This window comes from Pezoporus wallicus, unplaced genomic scaffold (genome assembly GCF_028554395.1).
Source record: "Pezoporus wallicus isolate ANWC-B61680 ecotype Strahan unplaced genomic scaffold, APGP_CSIRO_Pwel_v1 contig_5231, whole genome shotgun sequence".
Classification (NCBI taxonomy): Eukaryota; Metazoa; Chordata; class Aves; order Psittaciformes; family Psittacidae; genus Pezoporus; species Pezoporus wallicus.
In genome coordinates this window covers 1,705,382-1,732,534 of record NW_026635973.1, presented here as the reverse complement: position 1 = coordinate 1,732,534, position 27,153 = coordinate 1,705,382, and the positions used below count along the sequence as shown (strand labels likewise).

General features: G+C 39.4%; 1 protein-coding gene across 1 annotated transcript in view; it reads right to left on the bottom strand.

Annotated features, from left to right (window-relative positions):
* Positions 1–26,934, bottom strand: part of CNIH3 (cornichon family AMPA receptor auxiliary protein 3) — a 42,832-nt gene extending 15,898 nt beyond the window's left edge. Inside the window, exons 1-3 of the mRNA XM_057398821.1 lie at positions 26,847–26,934; positions 7,550–7,618; positions 4,703–4,750 (exon numbers count right to left, since the gene is read on the bottom strand). Coding sequence (XP_057254804.1) covers positions 4,703–4,750; positions 7,550–7,618; positions 26,847–26,927 — 198 coding nt within the window. The 5' untranslated portion in view covers positions 26,928–26,934. The remainder of the gene's footprint in view (positions 1–4,702; positions 4,751–7,549; positions 7,619–26,846) is intronic.
* Positions 26,935–27,153: the final 219 nt, after the last annotated feature.

Here is a 27,153-nt window from a genome sequence, read left to right as displayed (position 1 = left end):
AAGAAGAATAGAATATGATGAGCCAATTGAGATCATCGAGACACCTGACACTTTGCAAAGGGGTATGTTCACTGTAACTGCTGCATGCAGAGAACAGCAGGAGGTACTAGTAATAGTGAAGGTCTGGAAACTAACAAGTCCAAGTATAAAAATTATTTCATACAGCAATCGCTTTCGTGCACACTGCTTAATCTCTTGCATCCTAAATCTGCTGGGAAAAAAAAGTATCAGCTGAATAAGCATAAACAAGGACAGATAGGGCTACTTTTTAAAATGCTGATTTCACATTATATGTATCTATATGTGAAGTAGAAGAACCACGATACTCAGAAAATACTGTTTTCATCCACTATTAAGGAAAAGCTCAAAAGCTAACTTGTTCCTTGGTTAGCTGATCCAATGAGCTTCACTGAACATATCACGGGTATTTTTCAAGCTCTGGGTATGTACATTCGACACTGATAAACAGGCATGACACAGACACAGGATCAAGCCTTACCTTCTCCCTTGGAATGTTCCATTTACTGTTGAACCTGTGGTGTTAACCCACAACCCTTTAAGCTTCTGCTTACTCATGCCTCTGAATTACTTTCATATATGTAAGTAATTTTGAGGTTTTTTTACAGAACATTTAAATACGGAAACACACCAAAACAAAACTGCACGCAGACACTCTGGTGTCTGGAATTATGTACTATGCTCACTAGGGTTTTACATTTTATTTACAGGATCTCAGTCTAAATGAAATGCCTTCTATAACTGCACTCTTTTTGGTTACTTACCAAAACCTATAAAGAGAGTAAAACACAACTGTGGTGTGTATTAGGGTATATATGACAGAATAGACATTTTAAAAAACAGATTTTATTTTTGCAGAGTAGTAAAACCCACAATAGAATCTGGTAAACCCCAGAACTATCAAATATAGAATAATTTTTTACCACTACTACCAGAGATCCAGTTCCACTGGAAACACAATGACAGAAGTACTAGAACAGACCAAGCACTGGCAATCCCCAACCTCTTACCTAAAACATTACCACTTGCTCCAAAAAAAGGTTAGGTGAGGAGGTTTTGTTGTGTGCTAAACACCCTAGTACCAACTACTATTGCTGTTGCTACTGCTAGTACTGTAGTACTGAAGTGGCTATGTTTGGTTGTTCAAGAGTTATCCCTGAAGGCTTTTTTGTCTATGTATTTACATTTCTCAAGTCAGTTCAAGTTCATCTGGAGCATCTTTGCTATTAATGTCACCTTGCCTGTGATTAGATTTCTTGCTGGATTTGCTCTCTTCCAAGTCCTTCAGGACTTGCAAAAAAAAAACAAAACCCAACACCACCAACCCCCCCCCCAAAAAAAAACAAACAAACAACCCAAAAAGAAACCAAATAAGATAAAAGGATTGAGCTCTGGCACAATATTTTCTTACACTTGCAGTTTTACAAATTTTATTCCTATCTTAACGAAGAGGCTCAATTATAGTAGGAAACCAAGTAGAAGCCTGTCTTACCTACTTAATTCCCTCTCAGGTAACTTCCAGTTCTGCATTTCACAAATCACTCATATTTCAGCTTTATAGGGTTTAAAAACCAGTATTTGCTGATAATTTGAGAAAGGTCACATATTGTTCAGCAGTGTCTGGCAAGAGCACATTGAAGTCTGAAATATGTTCGCTGAGCAAGAAGCAAGTTCAATCAACTCTCCTCCTTAGTAAGCATTTATCAAAGTAATTTAAAACATGACAATGAACAACATAAGCACAACTTAATTTAAATTTCCTCAAAGGTAAAGTAATAACATTACAGTGGCTGATTAATGAAATAGATGGTGTTTTAACCTAGGACATTCCTACCTGTCTTTAGTCCTAAAGTAGTTACATCCAACAGGAATCAAACAGGCAGTAGATGTCTTGAAATACAACTGCAATTCTGTAATATTGCTGCCATCATTAACTGAATGTATTTTAATAACCGCATCAAAATAGATGATGACAAAAATCACAGTAGATCTGTATGGTGCACCTCACCTACCCCACTGCTCAGCAGGGCTCATCAGCCCAAGAAGCCTGTACTGCTGCATACTGTACTGCTTCCAGTAGCTCAAGACAGCTCATTCTCACCTAGTTTGTGTACTTCTGCACAGCATCGTAGTGTCACATAATCATATCCTGAGAAATAATGGCAACTTAGCAAAAAAAGATAGCACAGACACAGACTCTACAGCATTTACCCCTATCAGTGTATGTCCCACGTGAATCATGTAACACTTCTATGACACGCCATTGTCCACACAATGGAATATTCAACAGTTTACAGTACACACACAAACACAAATCTATACTATAAATCCCCCAAATACACCACTGAATGAGATAGCTGCATCCTTAGAGAACCTCACTTTGTGCTGGCTTCAGAAAAGAAGTGCTTCCTCTCATTTACTTCAAGGATAGAAGAGATCTGACCATGGCTATACAAAATTCATAGCTTCTTTATATATAATCCATCATTCTCCAGTAACCAGAAAGTTTAGGCTTCCTCCAACAACCAGGAAGTTTAGACTATGTAATGCTGCAGAGCCATAAAACATGGACCCATGCATACATACATGTACACATGCCAGCATCACATATATGTGCTTTACATGATTCCTACCTTTTTTAATCATACAGAAACATTTCCCCCACACCAAGAGTTAGACTATGCCTGGCTACAGCACAAGTACATCCTCTCTTTTTTTTTTTTGGAAATGTAAATAAGTTATATAAGATCTGCTGACATATCACATACCTGGTCATAGTTTGTTATTAATCTTCTCCAAGTATTTTGGAGATAAAACCAAAAATCCATCTTTAAGAAACGCTTTGCCCACTGGCAAAGATTTCTATGACATAGGAATGTCAGATTTCTACGACATATTGTATGCCCATTTAATTATTTCCAAGAACTCCTTCTAAAACCAGCATATAATGAAACTAAGCATATCTTTATAGCCCACCTATAACTTCCTTAAAAAGCAGATTCACAGCAGAACTTCAGCATTAAGTTCTAATGTCATAAATAGCAAGATATCACTGTTTCCAAAGCCTTTTAAAGGAATTTTGTCTTCAAGACATAGGAAAACAGATATGTTGCTGTTTCATAGAAACAGACCTAAAGCCACACAATGTTATAATGAGGGATATATTTAGTGCTTGCTGAAAGCATCATAGCTGCTATTTTCTTGTATAGCTGGCACTCAGTTCTCTACTGTTTTTCCAGAGTTTCAGAGTTTTCCCCCCTCAGCAAATCCTTTATACTACATAAACTAGAGCTATTTTTAGTGATTGTCAGATTTGAAGACTACAAATCTCTGTAATTATTGCACCTTCCTCTTCTTGCATATAATCTCTCAATTAAAACAAATGTGTCCCAGAAAAAACTTTGAAAAGGCTGAATCAATAAACTGCTTAAGTGAACGAGATGCAAGCCAATCCCTTACAAATACAAAGCATATAATTAGCCAAAATGCTGTTCACAGTGAGGCTGAGGCTCAATAAAAATTAAACACTGATGCAGGCAAGGCATTCCCATGGGGCTCACATTTATTAATACATTACCACTCACCAGTTGCTTTATGTCAAAGTAACTGGGACACTGCTTGAAGTCGGCTGGCTGACTATTTGATAAAATAGAAAGCTATTGGTGATATTTTCTCTTATTTTCATATCCCTACTGTCATAAACAGGCCTCTAACAATCACATGCTCACAATGGTGCCAAACAGGAATTACTCCAGTTCTGACTGATCAGAGAAAGACACTTCCTAGATTCTGCATGCGGACACAGTTATGCCTTTGAAATCAGTCCAAACCAATACAACCCAGCACCAGCTTTCCCAAAACCTCTAAGGATGAGGCAGGCCATCAGTTTCCTAAAACCACATCTGAATTTACTTCTTAGCTTGATTAGGATGCAGTCAGCAGTCCACACTGCAGTGATGACCTTTTTAAGCAAAAATGCAAAACAGTTTAGGTGGCTTTATTACTACTCTTCATGTTTCTATAAATTGCCTTCTGCATATAGAGAATAAAATAGTTTGGAACTCTGATTATTTCAACTTCAACAGGAGAGCGCCAGAACAATGAATGTTTACGGAAACCCTCTTTCAAGCTACAGATGAGTAACACATGAATGTATCAACCCTACAATTCATAAACTCCTTCAAATCCCTCAGAAACTGAGGCACTCCTGTGTCAAGTTAAAATAAATGGCATATCAACTATTCTAATAAGCCAATTAAAACCCTTAAACATTAAATATGTAGCTAATAAAATGCTTAGGCTATAAATAGTAAGCCATTGTTAAAAAAAATAAAAATAAGGGTATTTCTGAAATCTGTACTACAACAGTATCAATCGATAAGGCTACAAAAGCACCTCAAGCTGCAACTGCAAAATGATTCACTGCCTTCAAAAAGCATGCTGCAAAATGAATGGGATGATGTCCTGAAGTTTCAGTTCTTATCCAGAAATCCCTTATTATGTTAACCTCATAATTTGTCTTACTCTGTTCTTACAAGGTCACCTTGATTCCCACTTCTGCAGCAGAATCCAGCCTTTCGTCAATGGAGCATGAGGATCATTCAAAGAGAAAATGAATACATGTTGCTACTGGATGGCTTTAATTCTTATAAACTTCACAAATCCTAGGCCAGTTTATACTCACCTTTCGCAGGAGGAAGCAAATACGCTCAATATTTCTCAGGCGCTCTCTCTGTCAAAAAAGTGCAAGAAAAGGAGGAGATTCTCTTGTGTTCTCAATTACAATGGGTCAAGATCATAATTAATGATTGCAGGGAAGCAATTACTCTGAAACATTAGCATTTGCTTCTCACCTACTGCTTCCAAGCCAAATGATTTACCATTTCAAAGTCATTTTTAAATCTGTTACTGGGTGTAACAATATAAACTGGGGATTCAAGTCCACGTCAGCCTTGAGCCAGAGATTGTAAGTTCTTTTTAAGTCAATATTTTTGGCTCTATCCAATGGTGCCAATCTATACCACAGACACTTGCTCTTGCATTTTCACATACCCAACCTCTGGCTTCAAGATAATTCTGAACGGGAAAAACCAAGTACCAAGGTAGCATGGCAGTTCTTCTTCTATCACTAAGGGGTGTCTGAATTTAACCCATTAGTGAAGAATACCTGAAAAGTCCTAGAAAGGCCACTTTAAATACAGATGCATTCATAAATCTTGTAAGTCACTGTAATAAAGCACTATGACTCGAAATGCTCTAAGCTTGATTCACAGAAAGAAGTCAAAGGCAGGTTTTCTTTTAAATGGCTCAAAATGAGGAATTCAATAGTAAAATCAGATTTCACTCTGCATAACCCATCACAGGAGTTACCATGAAAAATTCTACTGTTAGTTTTCTGAGGATAAAAAACCCATTCTGCCTTCTGCAGTGTAACCATCTGGTAATATTTTCATTGAGACATGGAAAACGATAGTCTGCACAATGACCTTTTTTAAGCAGGTAATGTAAAATACCAATGTGAGAAAGCCAAGTCTCCCTAAGCTTTTTGCTTTACAAATGTTTTAAATTTGCTCTAAGTTGGAGCTTCATTTCTATTTTCCAAAGAAATGTCTCTTTTCCTTTCTTATCCCCAAGTTTAAGCCATTAAAAAAAATAAAACCAGTATAATTTTGGAAGGACGATGAGACAGTGGCAGCTTGACAGACACCAGACAAATAGTGTGCCTCTCTCTGATGTCTGTGATCTAAAAGAGACTAAGAAATTTTAGACTTATGGTTACAAACATGTGAACAGACTTGCATGGACGTGCCTGTGAAGCTGCAGAAAACTTCTTGCATTAAGTAGGAAGTAAGTGGAGAAAGAAAGATAATTCTCTCACTTCACTTTAGAAGATAGATGCCTAACTGCAGCTGGCCTTGGAGAAGTTGGAAGTCTATCTTTGAACTGTAGGTAAGAGAGTGTGAATTAGGAAATCTGAATTAAATTCTCAATACTGCCATTGTTTCTGGCTCTAATTTCTCCATAATCGAGTCTTCTCTTGTCTAAAAGTCTGTCATGAAAACATTGTGGAAGATAGATGAGTAAACAGCAGACATACTTACAGTGCACTGAAGAAAAACTACCCCACCAAATAAATGGAATATGGACATGAGCAACTATGCACAGGGAAAACAGAAAATACATCTTCGATCAAGTGTAAGGAACACCTGCAAAAAGTATTCCTTTCATGTCAGTACAAAAGTCATTAACATGTATACTGTGCAGAAGAAAGCAATCTGAGATTATTGTTTGAGTTATCACAGCAAGATTCATAGAAGATAGTGAAATACGTCAACTGATCACTGAACATTTTCCTGTGTTTCCTGGAATCTCTACGATAAACTTTTGATCACATCACTAATATGACTGAAACAGATTTATTTTTTTTTCTTTATCCTGGAGACCCATTCTATTAATATTTTAAAATAAGAGAAAATTATCACCAGGAAACATCTTACAAATTTTAGGAAGAGAACAAATTACTGGAGTTTGGTACATATAAATACCTTTTTCTTGTGTGCAGTTCTCAAGATGGGAAATAAAAAAACAGATAAAGTGAATTCAAAACCAGATAACTTCCAATTAAGTCCTCTATACAATTTCTTCATATAATTTCTTTCTTCTGCTCTCATTCTTTGCTTGTTAGTGAACTGTAGACAAGTCTTTTAAATCGAAGATTTTGTAAATATCATGGTTAAAATCATCAGCTGTCTAAGGAATACCACAAATCCTCTGCCGAGTTATGAAACAAGGTTAAATGGCAAAGTAGTAGCTACTGAATTTGGCTATCATTTGCAGTAGATTAAATAACTTGGTGCTCTGTAGAGATCAAATTCAGCACCTGTCGTAATCACTGTAATTCCCACTGAGATGAGAGAGAGCCAAGTTCTGCTCTCAGTGCTGGTAGTACAGATTTTATGCACGTTTAACTGTAGTCAGCTAAAATCACTCTAGATTACAGCTTTAATTAACAGAGAAATTTTCATATGCGTAAATCTGAGTTGCATTTTGGTTCATTAGGTAAAACTGAGTTTATAGTCCCAGGGTGGTATTTCACCTTTTCTGTAGCAGATGCAGCAGAAAGTGTTATTTACTCCTAAAGCAGAGAATTTAGAACCTGCTACAAGACAGAGAGGTCTAGGATGTGCTTCTTATCAAATTCCCTTAAGCTTTTGACTCATTGATATAGGCAGTATGGGAAAAGGTGGTCATCCCATGCATGAACAGAGAAAGCAAATGATCTCAAAAAAGGAAAACTTGTACCACAGAATGAAAGATAAAAAGAAGGCATTAGCATCACATATATCCTTTAAATCTGAACTTCCAAATTATTTTCCTGCCTCTTTCAGCAAAAAGGAAAGCTACCAGCTATCGGCGTAGTGTCAACTACACTTGACTTCACAACAGACTGTATGCTCATTTCCACTCATACTTTCACTGACAGCTCAGTGCATCTCCCTTTCTTTAAAGAACAGCCACTGGTTGTACTCACCGCATGGACTGGGTTGCACTGGTCTATTGGGTTTTTGAAGTCTGTCCGGAGTTCATCAAAGGCAATTATCTGAAAAACAAATTTTTAAGTATTATAATGAATGCTCATTCAAACACTTCTTTTTCCTTTAGGGACTAGTTAGACGCATTGTATCCCTTCCTCTCTTTCCAGAAAAGATAATGGAAACTAGCTTCCCCAACAAGCTCCTTTCAGAACTAACCAGTTGAACCAAAACACAGGATACTCCTACATATGACACATGGAATCCGTTACTATCACTGTAAAATCATACCTGCAGCCTTTCCAGCATTGTTGCTTTCCAGATTTCTTCCCTCGTATCAACTAGAATTCTTTTCCCAAACTTTCAAATAAACTATTCTGCAAATGAATACATCTCCAGACTTGATGGAAAACATCATTAGCTGTCTAAAACACAGAGATGGATCAGATGTGCTATTCCAGGTTTAATACATAAACAACAACCCCTTTTCATTACTTGTTAAACGTACTTCAGATAGTAGATCTGAATTAGTATCAATTTAATTACCATTAAGCTGCTATTTGTTAACAAGCAATCTCCTCAACAGGTAAACCACTCCACGGGAAAACGTCCTTCCTATAAATCCTGCAGGTTTTAGAATCTTACTTCAGACCTCATTGATGGAGAGAGGTCCTTTGCTAGTTTTCTCCACTGACTGATGGATTGAGACATGCTGGTAATTACTGTCTGCTTTTAAAGTACAGCAGGTAAAAATGCCCATAAAAATAATAAAGTTTGATAATGTTTTCTTGGAAGAAAACAGCTGTAATAACCCTCAGCATATTTCATTCAGAGATCTCAAAGGACAATCTTAATGTTATGTTTGTATTCTAGTAATACCTTTTCTTCCGCTTGCTCCACCCAAAGAATGAAAGCTCACCATGACAGGCACCACATAAAGAGATGTTAGAACAGTGATTCCTTTTTAGATAATTCACAACCCAGTAAAGTATTTGTTCTCAAAAAAAAAGTACAAGGTAGCAGTTGTGTAATTAACATACAAGCACAACAACTGCTCTATGACATGTTACAGCATGCCTGTGGCCTAGCTGTCCAAAAGATACCCAACTGGGTATCACCACAGGCCTGCTGCATAAAGCATGTTCGTTTTACAGATATGGAATGCAGGAGCAGAAAGCCTATCCTTGATTCATATAATAATCTGGTGAGAGGCTTGAGAATAAAACCTGGAGCTACAATCCACAACTCTAAGCATGGATCCGCATCACACTTGAATGCCACATTCATCATACTGAAGCATATTTAAAATCAAAAGTGTGGCATTTTACAGGAGCACTCTACCGAATTGAATTTATGCAACTATGGCAAGTCAAAGTGCCAGAACAAACCACAAAGGGAACTATAAAATGTGATTATAATTGAAGCACTTCTCCCTACAGATGCACTATCTCTACAAGTTAGGAATTAGATCTGCAACAGATGTTTAGACTAAGATAAAACAGCAAATAACAGAAACTTTGAGGGGGTTGGAGTACAATTGTGAAGAGTAAGGCTCATGACACCTCTATTTAATACTTTTTGAATAGGCTTTCATATTCTCAAACTGGGCCAACTGTTGAGGGTAACTTGAGTCAGATGCACGTACTTTTGTTTGTAATTGGGCATCAAGATCAGCACTGACAGCAAGGGAGAAGGATGGCCCTGTGACAGGTAAGAGAGCTGCCTCTGCTCCTAGCTCTGCCACTGATTTACTCAGGGAACCTGTGCATCTCCCTTGAATTCTCTTCGCTTCATTGCACTGGTACTTACACACGTAGCTTTAAGACAGAAAACTGTTACGAGCTTTGAGAGATGACTATTTGTAATAATGTACAGTGGTAACGGCCTTTCCTTCAGTTGTAAAGGTAGAGATGAGCTGAAATGTGCTGTGCTCTTTTTTTTTTGGTAGTCAGAAACAGCAACTAGGAGTTTGAGATAATAATGAAATGAGAGCCAATACAATATCCAGCTTGTGAGGGAAGACTTGTCTGAGACAACAAGATGGGGAACCCAAATGCTGAAATCCAAAGATGGATCCCCTTCAACAAGTCCAGAAAAGCCTCTGAAGAGTCAATGAACGCTGACAGGTGACAACCCTGAAGCATGTTTAGATGAAGAGCGAGACTGCTCTGAAGGACAGAATCATTAAGGCAAGGCTCTGTTGAGCTAGCCTGAACTACTGCAGCTAAGTCTTGAAGAAATCCTAAATGGCAGCTTTGGAAAGAGATTAGACTCAAACTACGTATTCACATTCCCCAACTTTTTTGCTTTCTCTTTTTTCGTGAGCATTCCCAACTTAGTAGTCAAAACCCTACTCTAAATATGCTGGCATGCAATTTATTTTATGCTATACTTGCATTATATCTAAGCACACTGAAAGAAATCTGACAGTAGTGAGCATATTATTTTCATGTAAATGTAAATACTATACCAGTAAGTGTAAATACTATAGTCTCATAGACAAACCTCTGGGGATGCCTGCAAATTACGACAATACTAAGAGACATTCCCACTACACCTGCAAGAAACAGACTGATGTGTGGTATCAAGCACACAGGACTGGAGGAAAGCTTCTTGAATAAAAGTTCCAATGCCTCTCTGGAAGGAGTCTGACTGAAACAAATCCTCCTCAATTTTAATACATTATTTCATAAAAGCTCCATAATAGTTTATATTTTGTTAGATCTGCAGGAATAGAAATCCATTTTCACTTATGAAAAAGTGCATTCTTAGTTCTCAGTCACAGTGAAAAGCTTTACAGGGTAAGGTTAGGCAGGCTCACAATTAAAAGGAATGTAAAGAAACACACAAAGTTTGGGGGGGGATGTTTTATTGTGGGGTTTTTTTGCATTTTGTTTTGGTTTTAATTTTTTTAATCTCACAATGTTGAGTGTCCTAATTCTAAAGATGCAATTGAGAAAGATGTAGCTTCTTAAGATTGGCAGTTGCTGGCAATACAATACATAAGTGTGCAACAAATTATACTGTATTACTGAAAATCAGGCTGGGCTGTGCTGCAGTGTGGTTTACATCATTAATTAGGAAGCATCTTCCACTTTCAGTTACAACCAGCCTTCTGCAGCAGTTAATGGCCTAGGGTTGGCCAGAGTTGTCATTTTCCCCCACAAAAAACTACTTGCCTCCATTGAGTATTTCATAATGTTTTCACAGGAGGTGCAGTGGTCTGGCCATACTCTGGAGAAACGATCTTCTGCCTGTTTCCATTTCAGTTGGATGCAGTATAGATACCTGTTTCCCATACATGAGCTGCTTGCTCAGAGTTGCTGAATGACCTGGGATGCCATTCAGGTATGCTCAAGGTCTGTTTCACCTCTGAAACTGCCACACTTGTCAGCATCTTGACAGAGCAGTTCATTTGGACACAAACTATATAACAGATCCCAGTCAAAGCACTTCACCATACGAATTATTTATCCACCTAATAAAACTAAAGGTTTATAGAAACACTGTTTGCATTCCCTGGTGATTCACCTTCATAACTGAATATATTTTATAAATCATTTGATATATTTCAGTTACCTAATTTGATCCAGGACGGCAATTAAGACTACAAAACATACATAGGCATGGACATCAGCGACCTCATCTCTCCAAAGGCCACACAATAAAGAGACTGTTCCAAAGAAAAATGAGTAGCCTCTAGTCACAAAGCTAAACAGCATGTGGAAACATGTGCTAGGGACTGATCTTAAACAGAGGAGAAACTTATTTCTATTAGTAAATATTAACATTGTACACTGCTTCATTGAAGGAGAGTAAGAATCATTTGCTATTCAGAGTCAAAGAATCATAGAATAGTTAGGGTTGGAAAGGATCTTAAGATCATCAAGTTCCAACCCCCTGCCACAGGCAGAGACACCTCACACTAAACCATGTCACCCAAGGCTCTGTCCAACCCGGCCTTGAACACTGCCAGGGATGGAACATTCACAACTTCCCTGGGCAGCCCATTCCCGTGCCTCACCGCCCTTACAATAAAGAACTTCTTCCTTATATCCAATCTAAACTTCCCCTGTTTAAGTTTTAACCCGTTACCCCTTGTCTTGTCACTACAGTCCCTAACGAAGAGTCTCTCCGCAGCTCCCCTACAGGGCCCCTTCAGACACTGGAAGGCTGCTATGAGGTCTCCATGCAGCCTTCTCTTCTCCAGGCTGAACAGCCCCAAATTCCTCAGCCTATCTTCATACAGGAGGTGCTCCAGTCCCCTGATCATCCTTGTGGCCCTTCTCTGGACTTGTTCCAACAGTTCCATGTCCTTTTTATGTTGAGGACACCAGAACTGCACACAATACTCCAAGTGAGGTCTCACATGAGCAGAGTAGAGGGGCAGGATCACCTCCTTCGACTTGCAGGTCACGCTCCTTTTGATGCAGCCCAGAATACAGCTGGCTTTCTGGGCTGTGAGAGCATTTATCTAGGAACTTCAAGAAATAAAACCACGAAGTTCTCTATTTGCAAAGCTAAATCAGAAACAAAAAAGCATCAGGTTGAACCATATTTATTATTACTGCAGAATGTGCCCAAGGATTGACAAGGCCATGGATGTTGAACTACCTTCTGACTTACAGAGCTTTCCCTGTGATTCTACATTGCAAAACACTGCAGGAAGTTTGTTCTGCCACTGTGCTATTGTCTGTTTACAGAAGTGCACTTGTGGGTGTTATCCACCTAATAAAACTAAAGGTTCATAAAAACACTGTTTGCATTCCCTGATGATTCACACCATCTGCAAATCTCAAAACTCCAAGTGTAAGTCAGTTAGGAGCTTGCCCCAGTTTCAGCACATACCAAACAGATGAGATTGTGATAACAACGTATGTTTCAGTACAGCTATAATTGCAATTATATTTATAAAATTCATTTTCATTACCTGCACTCTGAGCTCATCTTTCCAGACAATAACAGCTTTGAATAATGAAGTGTTCACAAGATTGAACCTGAATTCTGGTTTGTTTTTTTTTTTTCCTATGCTTATGCATCCATCAAACTGAAAATTTCACCTATTAATGGTAGATATGAATTATGGTCTCTCATTTTTAGGGGAGACACTTTATGGTTTTGAAATCACTGAGCTCTCACAGAAATATACTTTAATTAACAATATGATGGTTTAGGGTGGTAGTGGAGTGGGTGTGAATTCAGTGACAGCAAAGAAGTTGGATATCCCTGCTTACTGGCATCTCAGAAAAGACAAGATAAAACAGAACTTGTTGACAACCACACAAACCACATTATAGAACAGTAACACTTAACATATGTTTCCTTGCTACCACACTGTCAATGCACCACAATCCCATCTTGAAGAAACTGTCTTTAATGGTTCATTTAAACAATTTACCTACCCCTCCACATTCACAGGCAACTTCCACAGCACCCATACCAGCAGTTCATGCACTGTCTGCAAGTCAGCATGTGGACAGAAGTTGGACAAGGTTAGGAACATTCTGTGCTCCTAAACTTCATGCCTGTCCATCAGCAGCTACGTTTGGGAAAGTGCTGAACATATATAGTGGTTGAACCACGTTGATGCAAGGTGGGCAAATGTTAAATTTTGTTGAGAGAAGGAGCAACTAATAAAATGTGAGAGAGAGGGTCAGTCAGGTAAGAATGACAATCTGAAATGGAAGATAAATCACTGCCTTGACACGATGGAGTTAGGGGAGCCTACAGAGAGATGCAGAGAACAGTGACACTGACAAAGTGACAGACTGAGAACAATTTTTGCTACCCAATTCTTATCTTGATGTGATATGTGTGTGCAAAAGAAATTTAGGTATGTGGTTGGTGAACATTTGTTCAAGATGGTGGTTTCCCTCTTTCTCTTCTGGTTGAACTGACGTGGCTCATGGTACCAAGCATGAAAGATTATTTTAAATTGTATGAATAGATGGGCAACCTACCTCAGAAGCCAGAGAATTTTATCCCCTTGTCATATTTTCTATCTCGTTTATATTCTTTTGTTAAACATCTCCTATTTAAAAAGGTAAAAAGGCTTAAAACTTGGTTTTCATCATACTTGCCATGTAATTCAATAGTTTCCCAGGCCCATGGGTTTGAAATGCTGCTTTTGATGGGAACTTTAACACTACAGCCAAATAAAGCGCAGAGAGGAAAGTGACAAGAAAGGGATTCCTTTCTTCCCTATCTCTTCTCAGTGTATTTCCTTTTCTGACTCTTATTAATTCTCCACAAAACAGTAACGACGAACAATGCCCTGCAGTTATAAATCTCCCTTCATGGCAATGAAGGTCTTAACAAATGCAAGGAAAAGATAACTCACTTTTTATACAAGGGGAAAAATGAAGCTCGGAGAAATTATTTACAGAATTGCTGGCAAAAGAACCAAAGCTTCCAGATTGCTGCACCATACCAAATATTAGGGGACAGAAAAGGATACTGTCAACAGACTTCTAACATATGAGAAGTGAAACTATGCATTTCTGTCTGATTATTGTACTGTTTGCTGTTCATCTCCAGAGCAGATCATTGCTTTAAGCAGTGCCTTTTTGGATTAAGATTGCAAATGTTTTTAAATCATTCAAGGGTAGAAAATTCTTCTGTTTGTCAGATTTCACACTAACAATTGTATGGCATTTCCCCACTCTACTTCACTGGAATTCCATATGCTGCCACCATTGGACAACTCTCCACCCAGAAATGCAAACACGTTGCTAAAGGAAACAAAGCTCTTATGGCTCCATCCCAAGTGGCACAAATATATACCTAAGCACCCATTTTTCATCTTTTTATTAAAGTTCATTTGTCTGTAAGAGAATGTTACATTTAGGCCAACATGATTTAAACTTTTTAGGCTCTAACTGGAAGCTTAGGCTAACTTAACAGCCATGAAAATCTTACTGCAATGTTCAAGGCCAGGTTGGATGGGGCTTGGAGCAACCTGGACTAGTGGAAGGTGCCCCTGCGCATGGCAGGGTGCTGGAACTGGATGAGCTTTAAGGTCCCTTCCAACCCAAACCATTCTATGATTCTACAAAGTATTTAAGTCAGAGTCTAAGCTTTTTTCCAACAGAAACTCCAATATGCAAAATTGAAAACACATTATCTCCATTCTGCAAACAAGATTCAAAAAGCTTTCCTATCTACCTATGGAAATGTAGAGATATAATTATACCACTGTAAGTAAATATTGATGAAAATCCAAATCTGAGCCTTTAGGAAAGCTCTCTTGCTTAGAGTGCACACGCACACAAACATATACAATGCACTGGTATAGTTACACCATTACATTCCCTGCATAAATAAAAAATTATACAAATAAGGAAAAATAAAATGAAACAAAACAAACACCACCTACACAGATGGACAAAAGCAGTATTACTCTTTCAGCTATGCCAAATTAGATGTCCAAACCTGAAGAGAGGTGCAGGAGAAACCGCTAAGAATTACTTGGTAGTCACTTGAAGCAGTCTGCCTGTTAGTATAAGAACTAAAAACTCCATCCACATTGTGAAGCAGACAGAAATTTATCTTCAGGAATACAACCATACTGTAGTGAGCTTTGAGTGCTTTGAATAGAAAGTTATACCTCTATGAGTTACTGGTTATTATTGCAGCCTTACAGACAAGAATTTGAAAAAGCAACCTGTTTTCTGAATGGTAAAGAATTCATTTACTAGTTTTGACAAATCCACTAAGAAAACCTCAGCAGCTGCAAAATTCTGTTGTGAACACAATGTTCCCAGGAGGATGATTTGACAAGCATCTATTGATAGATTTCTACAACTGCTATGAAATCCTTTCATCCAACTGCAAGGACGAACAGTTTTACCATCTAACAATAGGACTCCAGACACGTATTTCACTTGCTCACCACAGTCACTGAACTATGTTCCCCAGTTATCCTGAAATTGAGAGACATCAACCCACTCCTTCAGAATAGAGACAAATATCCCACCTATTTCCCCAAGTACAGAGTTCAGAGATTACGTGTGCTTGTATCACAACTTCATACCCACTCACTGCCTTCCAGTCTAGACCAGCTGAAATCCAGCCAGGCAAAAACCAGCTGCACGCATATAAACTACAGTTTATTCAGAGAAGGAAGACAAGCAAGCAAGCTGCGCAGGAGGGATGATGCTAATATAGCTGTACAGAGCCTGTTTCTAAATAGGCTAATAGTTTTGCTCCCTGCAGATAGAACACATTTCAAAACAGACCTCAAGCGGAGGAGGAATTTTTAAGGTAAGTCCAGACTGCCATGCTTCCCTCCCACCCCACAGGATCTCATCATTTTGTTGTCACAATTCTTTTTCCTTTTTTAAACCTTACATTAGTGCATTCAGTACAAGGGAACTGTTGAGAAAGTAGCAGTATTGTATGAATCAAACATACCCCTCAACTGGTTTTTAGTGATACAAACTGTTACCAATATTAAGAAAAAGAACATATTTTCAATTTGCAACAGAACTGGTGAGTATTCCACATTGTTCTGAACAGAAAAAAGCTTGCATGTACATGGAGATGCATTATTTAAGTTTAATTACATTCAGCGTGATAGAAATAATTCTGCCTCAGTTACTTAAAAAAAATCATGCCTTCTGTCTCTCACAAGAGAATCTGAACCATCAGAATACTAATACCAAAACATCAAAATACTAATTCTTTTGAAACATGGATAACAGCATTAGTTCCACTGCTGGTATCATGCCACTACGCATAAAACCACATTTCACTGAAGGGATTACAGAGGTAACAGGCCAACTCTTATTTTTCTAAGAATTTTATTCAAGGGGAGAGCATTCCATTTAGCAGGATGCCTGTGTCTGGAGACAATATAAGTCAGTAGTGAAGCTATGTCAGGGTCTAAATCAGAGGCAGCAGATATAAAATTTGCCCTTCCAAGTGGTTTTATGAATGCTCTTCCTCTACCATAAAATCTTACATGGATTTGACAATGTTTTCCACCAGCCCAAAAGCCCCAAAATCTATGCACCTTTGTCTGCTATGAGAAATACAGGTTGAATCTCTGCAGCAATAAGGAACTGTGTATAATAATCTCCCACACTCCTTGTATTTTTGACAAGAGCATTCCGCCAGTATTCTGTCCTACATATGGTCTCCTCCTCCTACATGCAATGGAGTGTTTAAGGTGGATTCTTCCTAAAACAAAGCATGTTTTTCCATTTAGGTAACAAGAACAAAAACTCTTACACATTTGAGTACCTAACTGCTTCCGATTTCTTCAGTTCAACACCAAAACCGCAAGATCACAGAGCACCAGTGACAACAAATTGACATGGCCTACCATGAATGCTGGAACTTGTTAGTTAGGTACTAATAGATCTGACAGTCATGAGTGCCTTGAAAAGCAGACAATCTATTACAGCATGGATTCACAGTCACAGCCACACATTCAGCAAGCTAAGAAAGGACATCCTACCAGAGATCTTCTCTCCTGGAAAGTATACAAAGACCATACCTGCAGATAAACTGAACAAGCAGATGTATAAAGTTAAGCCAAAGCCTTGCATGTGCTAGTCTTGACCTCTGATTCAGCCAGCAGCTAATGCAGATGAACTGGTTTGCAGACCTATTCAAGGAACCAGGGTAAGAAGAAAACAGCATTATTCTCTATCCATGCCCAGGAGAGGCTGGGGAAATTTGCCTTCAGCACAAGGCACAGCACTGCTTTGCCTTTGTTTCTCTTTATACTAAACTCCGTATCAACTGAGAAAGCACAACCAAAAAAGAAACAACTCAGATGTATTTCTCACTAGCTCTGTATCACAGATTCATTGCTACAGATCTGTACACCTTTTACATGTACAGGCCAAGTTCTTCACTACATAGCTTTTTTCACATCAAACTGGGGACAGGCTAGAACTGAGTTGGTGGAAGACCTAATTCAAAATGCTGGCCAGAAGAAGGCAGGAGAAAGGGTGGTAGTTGGTCACATTAGACCAATAACACATTAACTCTGGCTGGAGACAGTATTACTGGCTACCTATGGATGTGAGAGGGAGTACCCTTGTGTCCTTGTTTTTCCTCAAAATTACAAATAATTTCTTTTACCCCACTTTCCATGCAACGCGCTCCCCCTGCGACATTTCTACTTGTCTTATTCTTCTCATCAAACCTACAGTATGGGGCATACGCAAGGAGAAAGGCACAGACACATTAAAGCTGTAAAGCTCCCTGTTCATAAATAATTCTCAAAATGAACTGAAGCAATTTTTCTATTAGTTACCAGCACAAAGATGATAATCCCAAAGCTAGGAATAAACAGGATGTTTCTGCAGAATAAATTCAGAAAAAGGGTAGTAAATAGATAGGAAAATGTACCAGAACAGATACAACCAAAAAAATATTCACTCCAAAGAAGGAGGTAAGAGAACAAGATTTTATTTTCAGCATCAATAAGACAAAATTCATGGACGAGAGACTGGCCAGTTGGCTAGTGCTGTCTCCAAGCAACTTTCCAACCCTATCACCACACAACAATTTATCCTATTCCTCAGTTTTCAAAGATTCCCACAAGTTGTCACAAATTATTGTTTTGACATGTTACATTTCTGTTACACGATACATGCTTGGGAGAAGTATTACCTTCCATTCCCTCTCATGCTCCTTACACAGGGTTCTCTTCCATTTCCCCACATTGCTGCAGCTACTTTTTTTCCCTTCTCTAGCATTCTTCATTCCTATCAGCAGCGATTTATGCATATTTACCAGAATCCAGGAAGATACCCACATAAGGGTATCTGGGTTCTGTTGCTAAAAAAGATTCTGTTCAAGCATGTCACATATTACACCATACCCACACAGAGGACTCATTACATAGGCTATCCAAAAATGTCTGCCACCTGAATTCAACCAGACCTTCTGGATTCAGGAGCCTTCTCTTTTCAAACTGTCTCCCAAACAAGAACTCTGCGTTCTCAGTCTTCCCTCCTGTTAGTGACTTGCTCACAGGTGCACTGTCTTCCTCTCATTTGCTCTTTCCTTCACATCTTTCTTCCTGAACCCCTGCTTCCCACAGTCCCATTTCCCCCCTTCTCACAGTATTTTATTCCTCATTACCCACTCAACAGTGGGCTCCTACCAATGCCATCTATGGAAAGGAGCCCACTGTGGGTATGGAGGCAGGAATGCTGCTAGATGCGTGCTTCGTGACTCCCAGGGGCACAGCAGGAGCCCAGCTGGACCAGCAAGAGACAGGAGAAGGGAGCAGAGGCTCTTCTAATGCAGGTGGCATCAGGCAAGGATGCCCAAACTCAAGACCTTCCCAAGTTGTCTTCCTTTCCAAAAAAGAGGCCAGGCAGAACTCGGAGGAAGTAACTCCAAGGCCAAGCCTCACACACACATACACAAATGACCATCAACTACAGAGCTGTGTTTTCAGAGATAAGGCAAGGTAAAGCAATAGAGCAGCAATGCAGCTGTGGTTGCAGGAACAGGGAAAGAGATACAGCAGCCAGGTCAAATGTTAAAAGTAAAATAACAACAGCCAAAAAGCATCCTCAACTGTTCTTATAAAACTCCTTAGCTCAATTACAGGAGCGTGATCAAGGTTAAAGATACATTTCAGCTCCAAACAGCCCTGCCACTTAAATGATCAGCAAGTCAATTTTCTAAAGGATCTGCTAATAGTGTTTACATAATACTGAGGGAAGAACAACTTTGAAGCAGATGCAATCAAACGGATCTCAGTGGAACCTTCATTATGTTTGCCTGTAAATGCCCATTCTGCGAACCTACAAGGTAGTTTATACTTAGATAAGGGTGGTGAGGCACTGGCACAGGTTGCCCAGAGAAAGCTGTGGCTGCCCCACCAGTGGCAGTGCTCAAGGTCAAGCTGGACAGGGTTTGAAGCAACCTGCTCTAGTGGAAGGCATTCCTGCCCAGGGCAGGGGAGTGGAACTAGGTGAGCTTTAAGGTCCCTTCCAACACAAATCATTCTATCACGCTATGATGATAGAATTTAGCCAGAACTCAGAATGCAATAAAATAATAATGCTGCAGAAGATTGACTAAATGATCAAACACTTGAAGCAGTGACTCACAGCATGAAGATGTCTGGCATTTAAATGCATTCAAAAATCAAATGACATTCTATTAAAAAAGTGGAGCTTGTATCAACAATGCCTGGCACTTGGCTGCTATCTCAGAGAATTGCAAAGATGAGGACTTACTAATTCTCATCATTTTACTGTAGATCTCCTTCATTTTTTAAACTTCAGTTCCTCCAGCGATGTGCTTGGCTTAGGCTTCCATCTGTATTTAAAAAACAACCAAAATCTATCTCTGACAGCTAAGTTATTACATGACCCACAGAAGCATAAAAATACAAAAGGATCCAAAACCAACCCAAAGGTTTTTCATGACCTACTGCATTGGTGAGGAGCTGTAAGTAGCGTACTATCAGACGACTCCGTAATGGCACTATTTCTCCATCTCCCTTATGTTCTGCTTCATGAGCTCACATTATCAAAACCGGAGCTGCAAGTTCAGCACTCCTGCAGCATCTTGCTGAGAAAACCTACTTCTATTGTAACTGTTCTGTGATTTTTTTCCATTGCCTTCTAGTGTAACTTTTCACAATGACATTCCTAAAATAAACCCTTGCTTTTTATAGTAATACTTCTTCAGTGGGAAGTGGAGAAAAATATAAAGACTCTTGTCCTGCCCCACAAAATGTTCCTCCGAATTTTCCTAGGCTCCTAATGAAACACTAAAGCAAGAGTATACTCGGGATGATCTGCATGATCTTGCCTTCAGTTTTCTGGGGTGGGTTAGACAGAAGTAAGCACAAAGCATTTCTCAGGGGCACACACCAAAGAAGGCAAGAGGCAAAAGTCAGAAGTTGCACCCACAGAAAATTCCAGCTGTGTGTAAGAACACAATGTTCACAATGAGAGGAGTAAAGTACTGGAACAGGTTACCGGAGAGGCTGTGAACTCTCCATTCATAGAAAGTTCATAAGCCCTGAGAAGCCTGGCCTCATTTTGAAATTAGGGCTGCCCTGAAGAAGAGACCTGACTTAATCATGTCTTAGGTCCCTTCTAATTGAAATTTTTCTATGAATCTTTTATTGTTTAAGAGGAAACAGTTATTTCTTAAGTTGTAACTATACCAAGGAATACAGGAACCGTTCTGTCAATGTAATTGCATCTTCTCTGCACAGCATTAGAAACATGATTTTTTTTTTAATGGAAATTTCCTGTGAAACACAGGAAGTTACCTAGCAAATCAAGTATTATTTGACATTCTTCTACCTTTATCTCACAAACTGACTCTGCCCTGTGGCTTTAAGTGACTATCTCTTGGGAGGATGGAAATAATAATTCTTACCTGTTTCTTATGGAAGAGATTTTCTATACAAATTGGAAGTGTTTCCTAACTCCACAAAAGGAAATCTGTCAGTATCTGCAGCTTCCGAGTCAAGTAAGACCTAGTTTCATTGCCTGATAGAGTCACCTTCAGCTGCCAGGCACAACACTGGTTATAAATGAACTGCATGTCAGAGGCACTAAGGAAAAGGAACAGGTCACAGAGAGGTCTAATATCTATAAGGAGATTCTTATTCTCTGCTGAGCTTCTTCCTCTTTCTGAAACATTATTTTGATAAAAGGACACATGTTGGGGTGAGGGGAATCGACTAAGCCAGAGGTCTGAGGGTTCAAGTCAATATTTTAGGTGTGACTTAATGTAGTATTTGGTGGCTGAATGAACAAGTGCATGTAATGAGCTATAACCTCCTGCCTCAGACTCAATCTAAGATTTGAACTCACAATCTAATAAAATATGACAGATATTGTCTTGTTATTCATAAGCACAGCAGCTTAAAAAAAAATAAAAAAGATTTTTAAAAGCACTAGAAATACTTTACCAATTTGGATATAAAATCCCTCTAGTAAGTAGATTTTCCAACTAATCTTAAGATCAAAAAAATCCTACATATGTGACAAGCAAATAATGTTTAAATAGTTCTGTGCGCATTTCTGTGGGAAGCATGAGACTCCACAGCTAATTTATTTTACACAGATAATGGAGTCACTATGACTTTTGAAGCATCTGGAATTACAGCCAGTGGCAACCACTCACAATTTAAAATCATTCTGGAAATAAATCTCATCATGACAGTTCAAGCATACACAGAGATCCAATTTAGTCTTTCCACAGCATTTAAGTCTGTGCTACAGTCCAAAGCCTTCTGTGATTTTTTAATTATTATTTAAGCATGACGATGTAACTAAACTGAAATATACTTATTTTCCAATATATAAAATATAGTTGGCTCCACAGCTAGTGCTGCCTGGCCTAATATCTGTCTGTCAGCATTAATGTGACAAACTTCTGAAAGAAAAGTTGTAAGGGAACTGTCAAGCTGTATTATAGCCAGCCCAATCTGGTTGTGCTCTGTCTTTAAAAAGAGTGAAAATATCAGACTCATTCCTCAAACTGTCATGACTATGAAACCCTCAGGGACAAAGTGCTTAGCTGCTTAGAGAAGAAAAAATGCCTTTAAGAAATGTGTCTAACATAGAGCAACTGCATTTGTGTTCCCGTTCATCAAGCCTTAATCTGATGTTATTTTTAATAACATAATTATCCAATATTCTTAGAGAACTGAATTAAGGACAGCACTGAACTTCAGTATCTGAAAGAAAATTCAACCTTGACCACAAGTCTGTAAGGAAATTACTTTCTTTTCAAGACAAGCTCTAAAAGAGCTTAATTGAGATGCCTGGCAGCCTTTACTGAAGAGAAGCACAGGTTCAAGTCAGCTCATGGATATTTTTATTGGTTTCAGGTGAGACAGATAGCTATCCTCCAAACCAGAGTTACAGAAACAATATGATTTTTTTATTGGTTTCAGGAGAGACAGATAGCTATCCTCCAAACCAGAGTTACAGAAACAACGTAACACTGATACACAGAGAACATTCATAGACTTGCACCTAGTCTGTCCCCAAAGTGCTTTGCTCAACTGAATTTCCTATCAAACCAAGCTTCAAATGATTCTCTTGTATACTTTTTTATGTACCTTTAACATTAAGGTTGTACAGTCTATCAAAAAATACACTAGGAATTTTATGACAAAGCCTAAGTGAGTCACACACTGAATACTCACTAAATTCTGCATATATACCTAATGAAAAGCTTTTGATTTTTTTACCTAAGCTACTGCAATTTGAGTAGTAATAAAACAGTCCACATCATAGAACAGTACAGTGACAAGCACCAGAAGTGGCAACATCTTATATGTACGTAGCATCTTCTGTCAAAAAGCAAAAGCATTTCAGGGATAGATGGTAAATAAAATGATACGCAGTATCTGAAATTTAGTTCTATTACCCATGCTTAGTAAATGAGAAAACAAGGCACAGGTAACTCAAACTGTGTACTAAACATAACACGCTAAGCCAAAAGCAGAAACAGCACTGAATATAGATTCCAAGGGCTTCTTTCCCTTGTGTTTGTAAAAAAAGGATGCTTTAGTTTAAAATTAAAAGTCGATCTTAGCCTGTATTACTCTGTTCAGTCACTGCCTCCCACTGTTCTTAAATATACCTGTGAACTTGTAACTGTTAAGCCAGAATCATATTAAGGCAGTTTATCAGGATTAATACTATCCTCACACTTCAAAAGGAAAATAAGGGAAAAGGAAAGCATAAAACAAGAAAATAAAAAAATGTTCTGCTCCTTTATTCTTCTTATGTTTGGTTCAAATAACTGTCACCAATTTCAGTGCACGCAACTCTAGAAAGGAATGTGGTAATGCCAAATCTTGATGGGAGTTCAAACAGACTTGACATAGCCCAGTTAAGTTTTAACAGGAAAGTAATTTTTAGTTCAAGATAGTTTAGGAACAGAGTAAAACTCATGAGTAAAAAGCTTGTTCTTTTCTATAAGAGCTGAAGAGAGCAAAACAAAGTCTCTGTGATTGTTAGTAAGGCCATATACTTTGCCACTGAGTTTACAACATATATTCATAGGATCAGCTAGCCTGTAGAACGGCTTTAAAATCATCAAGTTCAACCTTTACCGCAGTACTGCAAGGCCACCACTAACCCATGTCGCTGAGGGCCTCGTCTACATGGTGTTTGAACACTTCAAGGGACAGTGACTCCACCACTGCCCTGGGCAGCCTGTTCCAATGCCTGACCACCCTTTGGGGGAGAAAGTGTTTCTAATATCCAGTCTAAACCTCCCCTGGCACACCTTGAGGCCATTTTCTCTTGTCCTGTCACTTGGGAGACCAACCCCATCTCACTACAACCTCCTTTCAGGTAGTTGTAGAGAGCCATAAGGTCCCCCCTGAGCCTTCTCTTCTCCAGACTAAACTCCCCAGGTCCCTCAGCTTTTCCTCATTGCACTTGTGCTCCAGCACCTTCACCAGCTCCACTGCTGAATTTTGGACATGCTCCAATGTCTTACATCTTGTGCACAGCTTAAACAAGTGTTTCTAATAGTATCTAATTTGGGTTTGTTTTTTTTTTATCATGACAAACACCACTGACAACCTGTATAAGATCACTCAGAGATAGAAAAAAAAAAAAATCATTACATGTTCCAAATGTCTGAAGGAGTTCCTGTACTTCAGCCACAATTCCGTTAAAGTGTTCTGACCAGCTTCATTCTGTCTGCCCCTAAAGAGCACAGCAATGTATAAAGAGCCTTTAATTTCTCAGAGGAAAGGCATCAGAAAAGCACAGTTTTCAACAATAAAAATCCTCATTTTAACTTCTTCTGTTTTGGTTTCAGTTTTTACTGAACCTATTACATCAGTATTAATGAAAATTATAATTCATCTGACTTCCCAGAAGGAAGAAAATGAGATTTTTATTTGATCTGCTGTCCAAATAACTGCCCAAACCTCAGCCAGCTTCAGGCCAGAACAATATAAAGTCCAAATGCTACAGTTTTTTTCTTGTCCTTTAAAATAAGTTATAAAATTCAATCTTAAAACCTCACAAATATTTTAAGGTTACTGGACACTCTGATGGATCAACAACTTATTCTTAGTATAGAAATGTGTTGTGCTTCTTTTTTTTAATAATATTTTAAATGCATTTTAACAGGCAAATATAATTACCAAAATCCTCCACTGCCTTTATAAGAACCTATTTAAAATATATTTACTGTCCCTCACAAGTATATTATAGTGAAAAAAATCAGGTCACAGTGAATGAGTAAGAATTCTTTTTCTTGGGAAGACTTTCACAATGAGATGCTTAAGGTAAAAGAAACTCCTATGACTCAACACATAAGCTACATGTTAGACTGCATTTTAGAAGAAAGAAGGAACACATGATAACAGCTCTTCTAGAAAAATCTTTATGTTTTGTGTATGTGGGTAACTGTATGCTTAAAAGTTTATTCTGGCAGGATATTAAATCTGTTATTCCATGACCTTCACAAACCATGTTTTTAATAGAATGATCTATTTATAAGAAAAGATACTGAAAGATATCAAAAAGTACCGATTCTTGCTCTAGTATAATAGAACAGCATTTTTAGCCATTTTCAACCTCAATCCCTCAACAGTTTTTCAACAGATGTAACAAACACGCACCATAAACATCAGCCTATTGACAAAAGGTTTCCCTTCCCAGTTGCTTCCTATGGAGCTCTACAACTAATGGATCACTCTCCATGAGCGTACAGATTCAAAGGTGGAAATGTTTCACCAAAAGTAAATTTGCAGTAACTAAACTGATTTACACAAGAATAATTTGCCAGATCTGCTACAAGTACTGTATGTCTTCAGACAACAAATTCAGTGTGGGAACACTGACAGCATGACAACAGACTTCAAATACATTAAAACAAAAAACCTTAAAAGTGTGTTACTAACGAAGAAAACAAGCAATCTGGTCTAGTGGAAGGTGTACCTGCCCATGGCAGAGGGGTTGGAACCAGGTGACTTTTAAGGTCCCTTCCAACCCAAAGCGTTCAATGCTTCTGTGATTACTTTTTAGCAAGAGATTCAGAGTAGAACCCTTTAAAGAAGCTGTAGATTTCTTGCTTTTGAGTGCCTAAAGGTCTGGGGAGGAAGCAATAAGAAAACATGAGTAACCATTTAACTTTTGCTACTCTTTTTTCAGAGAACAGAAGTGCAGTAGGTGACTGCTAAGAGACCTTACAGTACTTGAGATCCCAACAGTATTTGGCATTACCACCACGCTTTTGCAGTTTCATTCATAAGAAAAAACTTGTGACTGCACTATTAAGAATTCAAAATAATTTGACTTCAAAGAATTCTCACAACAGAGTGGTATGTTTCACACTTAAGATGCTTAAATACAAACAAGCTAGCAGCTTTACTTTCGTTTCAACAAACTCTGTATCTCCCTTGCTTGTTAGACAAGGGAAGGGCTTTTTAATCTTACTCCGCCAGGTCTATCTGTAGAGACATTCCTGAGACTTGCTCTTTTTTCAACTTATCCTGTTCCATCCTGAATGTTTTTGGCATAAAATTATTTGCGTAGCACACACATAGTGTAAATACGTAGCCACTTAAAAGAATTTTAAGTCAAGCATAAGAACAATCCCACTTCTGTGGAAAGAAACACTTCGCAAGTTCCATGCTTATGCCTACCCACGGCCACCCCGGGTACAACACGGACTAAGCACCACCACTTCCGAGTGAAGCCAATGGAGGTGGGCTCCAATACCAATTCATGCATTAGAAGAAAGAGTAAGTTTCACATTCAAATCCTACTTTTAAAAGAACTTACTAACGCAGTAACTACCGCAGGAAAAAACACCTCACCGCTTCATCAGGCGCGGGGCGGCTTCTGCCTCACCACGCTCGACTCTCGGGCAAGAAAAGGAGGTGTTCTTACCTGGAGCATCTCCCGGTTTAGCACCTCTCACAACCGCAGGGCGCTCCCCTCACGGCTCAGGCAGCACTCGGGCTGCGAGCGCTTCCAGCATCGCGGCCGGCTGGGCTCGCACAAGCGATCACCACCGGTGTTTTAGGGTGGTCGATTTGTAAGAAGTAAGGCCCCGCACGCCGGGGTTTCACGGCGCCCTCGGTCTGTGCTGGCACCGCCGGGGTGAAAGAAGGGAAGTGCCCGCTCCCGCCGCGGGACGCCGGCCGCACACAGCGGCCCTGGGGGCTTCACCTCAGCAACGCGGGAGCAGGGCTGGCCGCCCCAGCTCCTCTCCCTCATGGCACGACACCCTCCCACCGGGCTGCAGCCGGGTTTAATAGTCTCCGCGCGCGGCGGAGGGGCCGGGGGGCATAAGGAGCGCTGAGGTACTCACATGCCAGATGGCGAAGAAGATGAGTGCTGCGCAGAGGACCAGCGACAACATGTAACAGAAAGCGGCGAAGGTGAAGGCCATGGCGGGGAGAGCCCTCCGTGTCCCCCACCGCCCAGGGAGTCCCGGGGGGGGGCGACCGGGAGAACAGTGATCCCCGAAATCCCGACGGAGAGAGCGGCGAAGCGAGCGAGCGCCCTACGCGGAGGAGGGGACTGCCTCACACACTGGGACCCGGCGGCGAGCGCCGCGCCCCCTCACAGCCGCTCCCCTCGCTCCGCCGAGCACAACCTGAACCCCTTCGCACAAG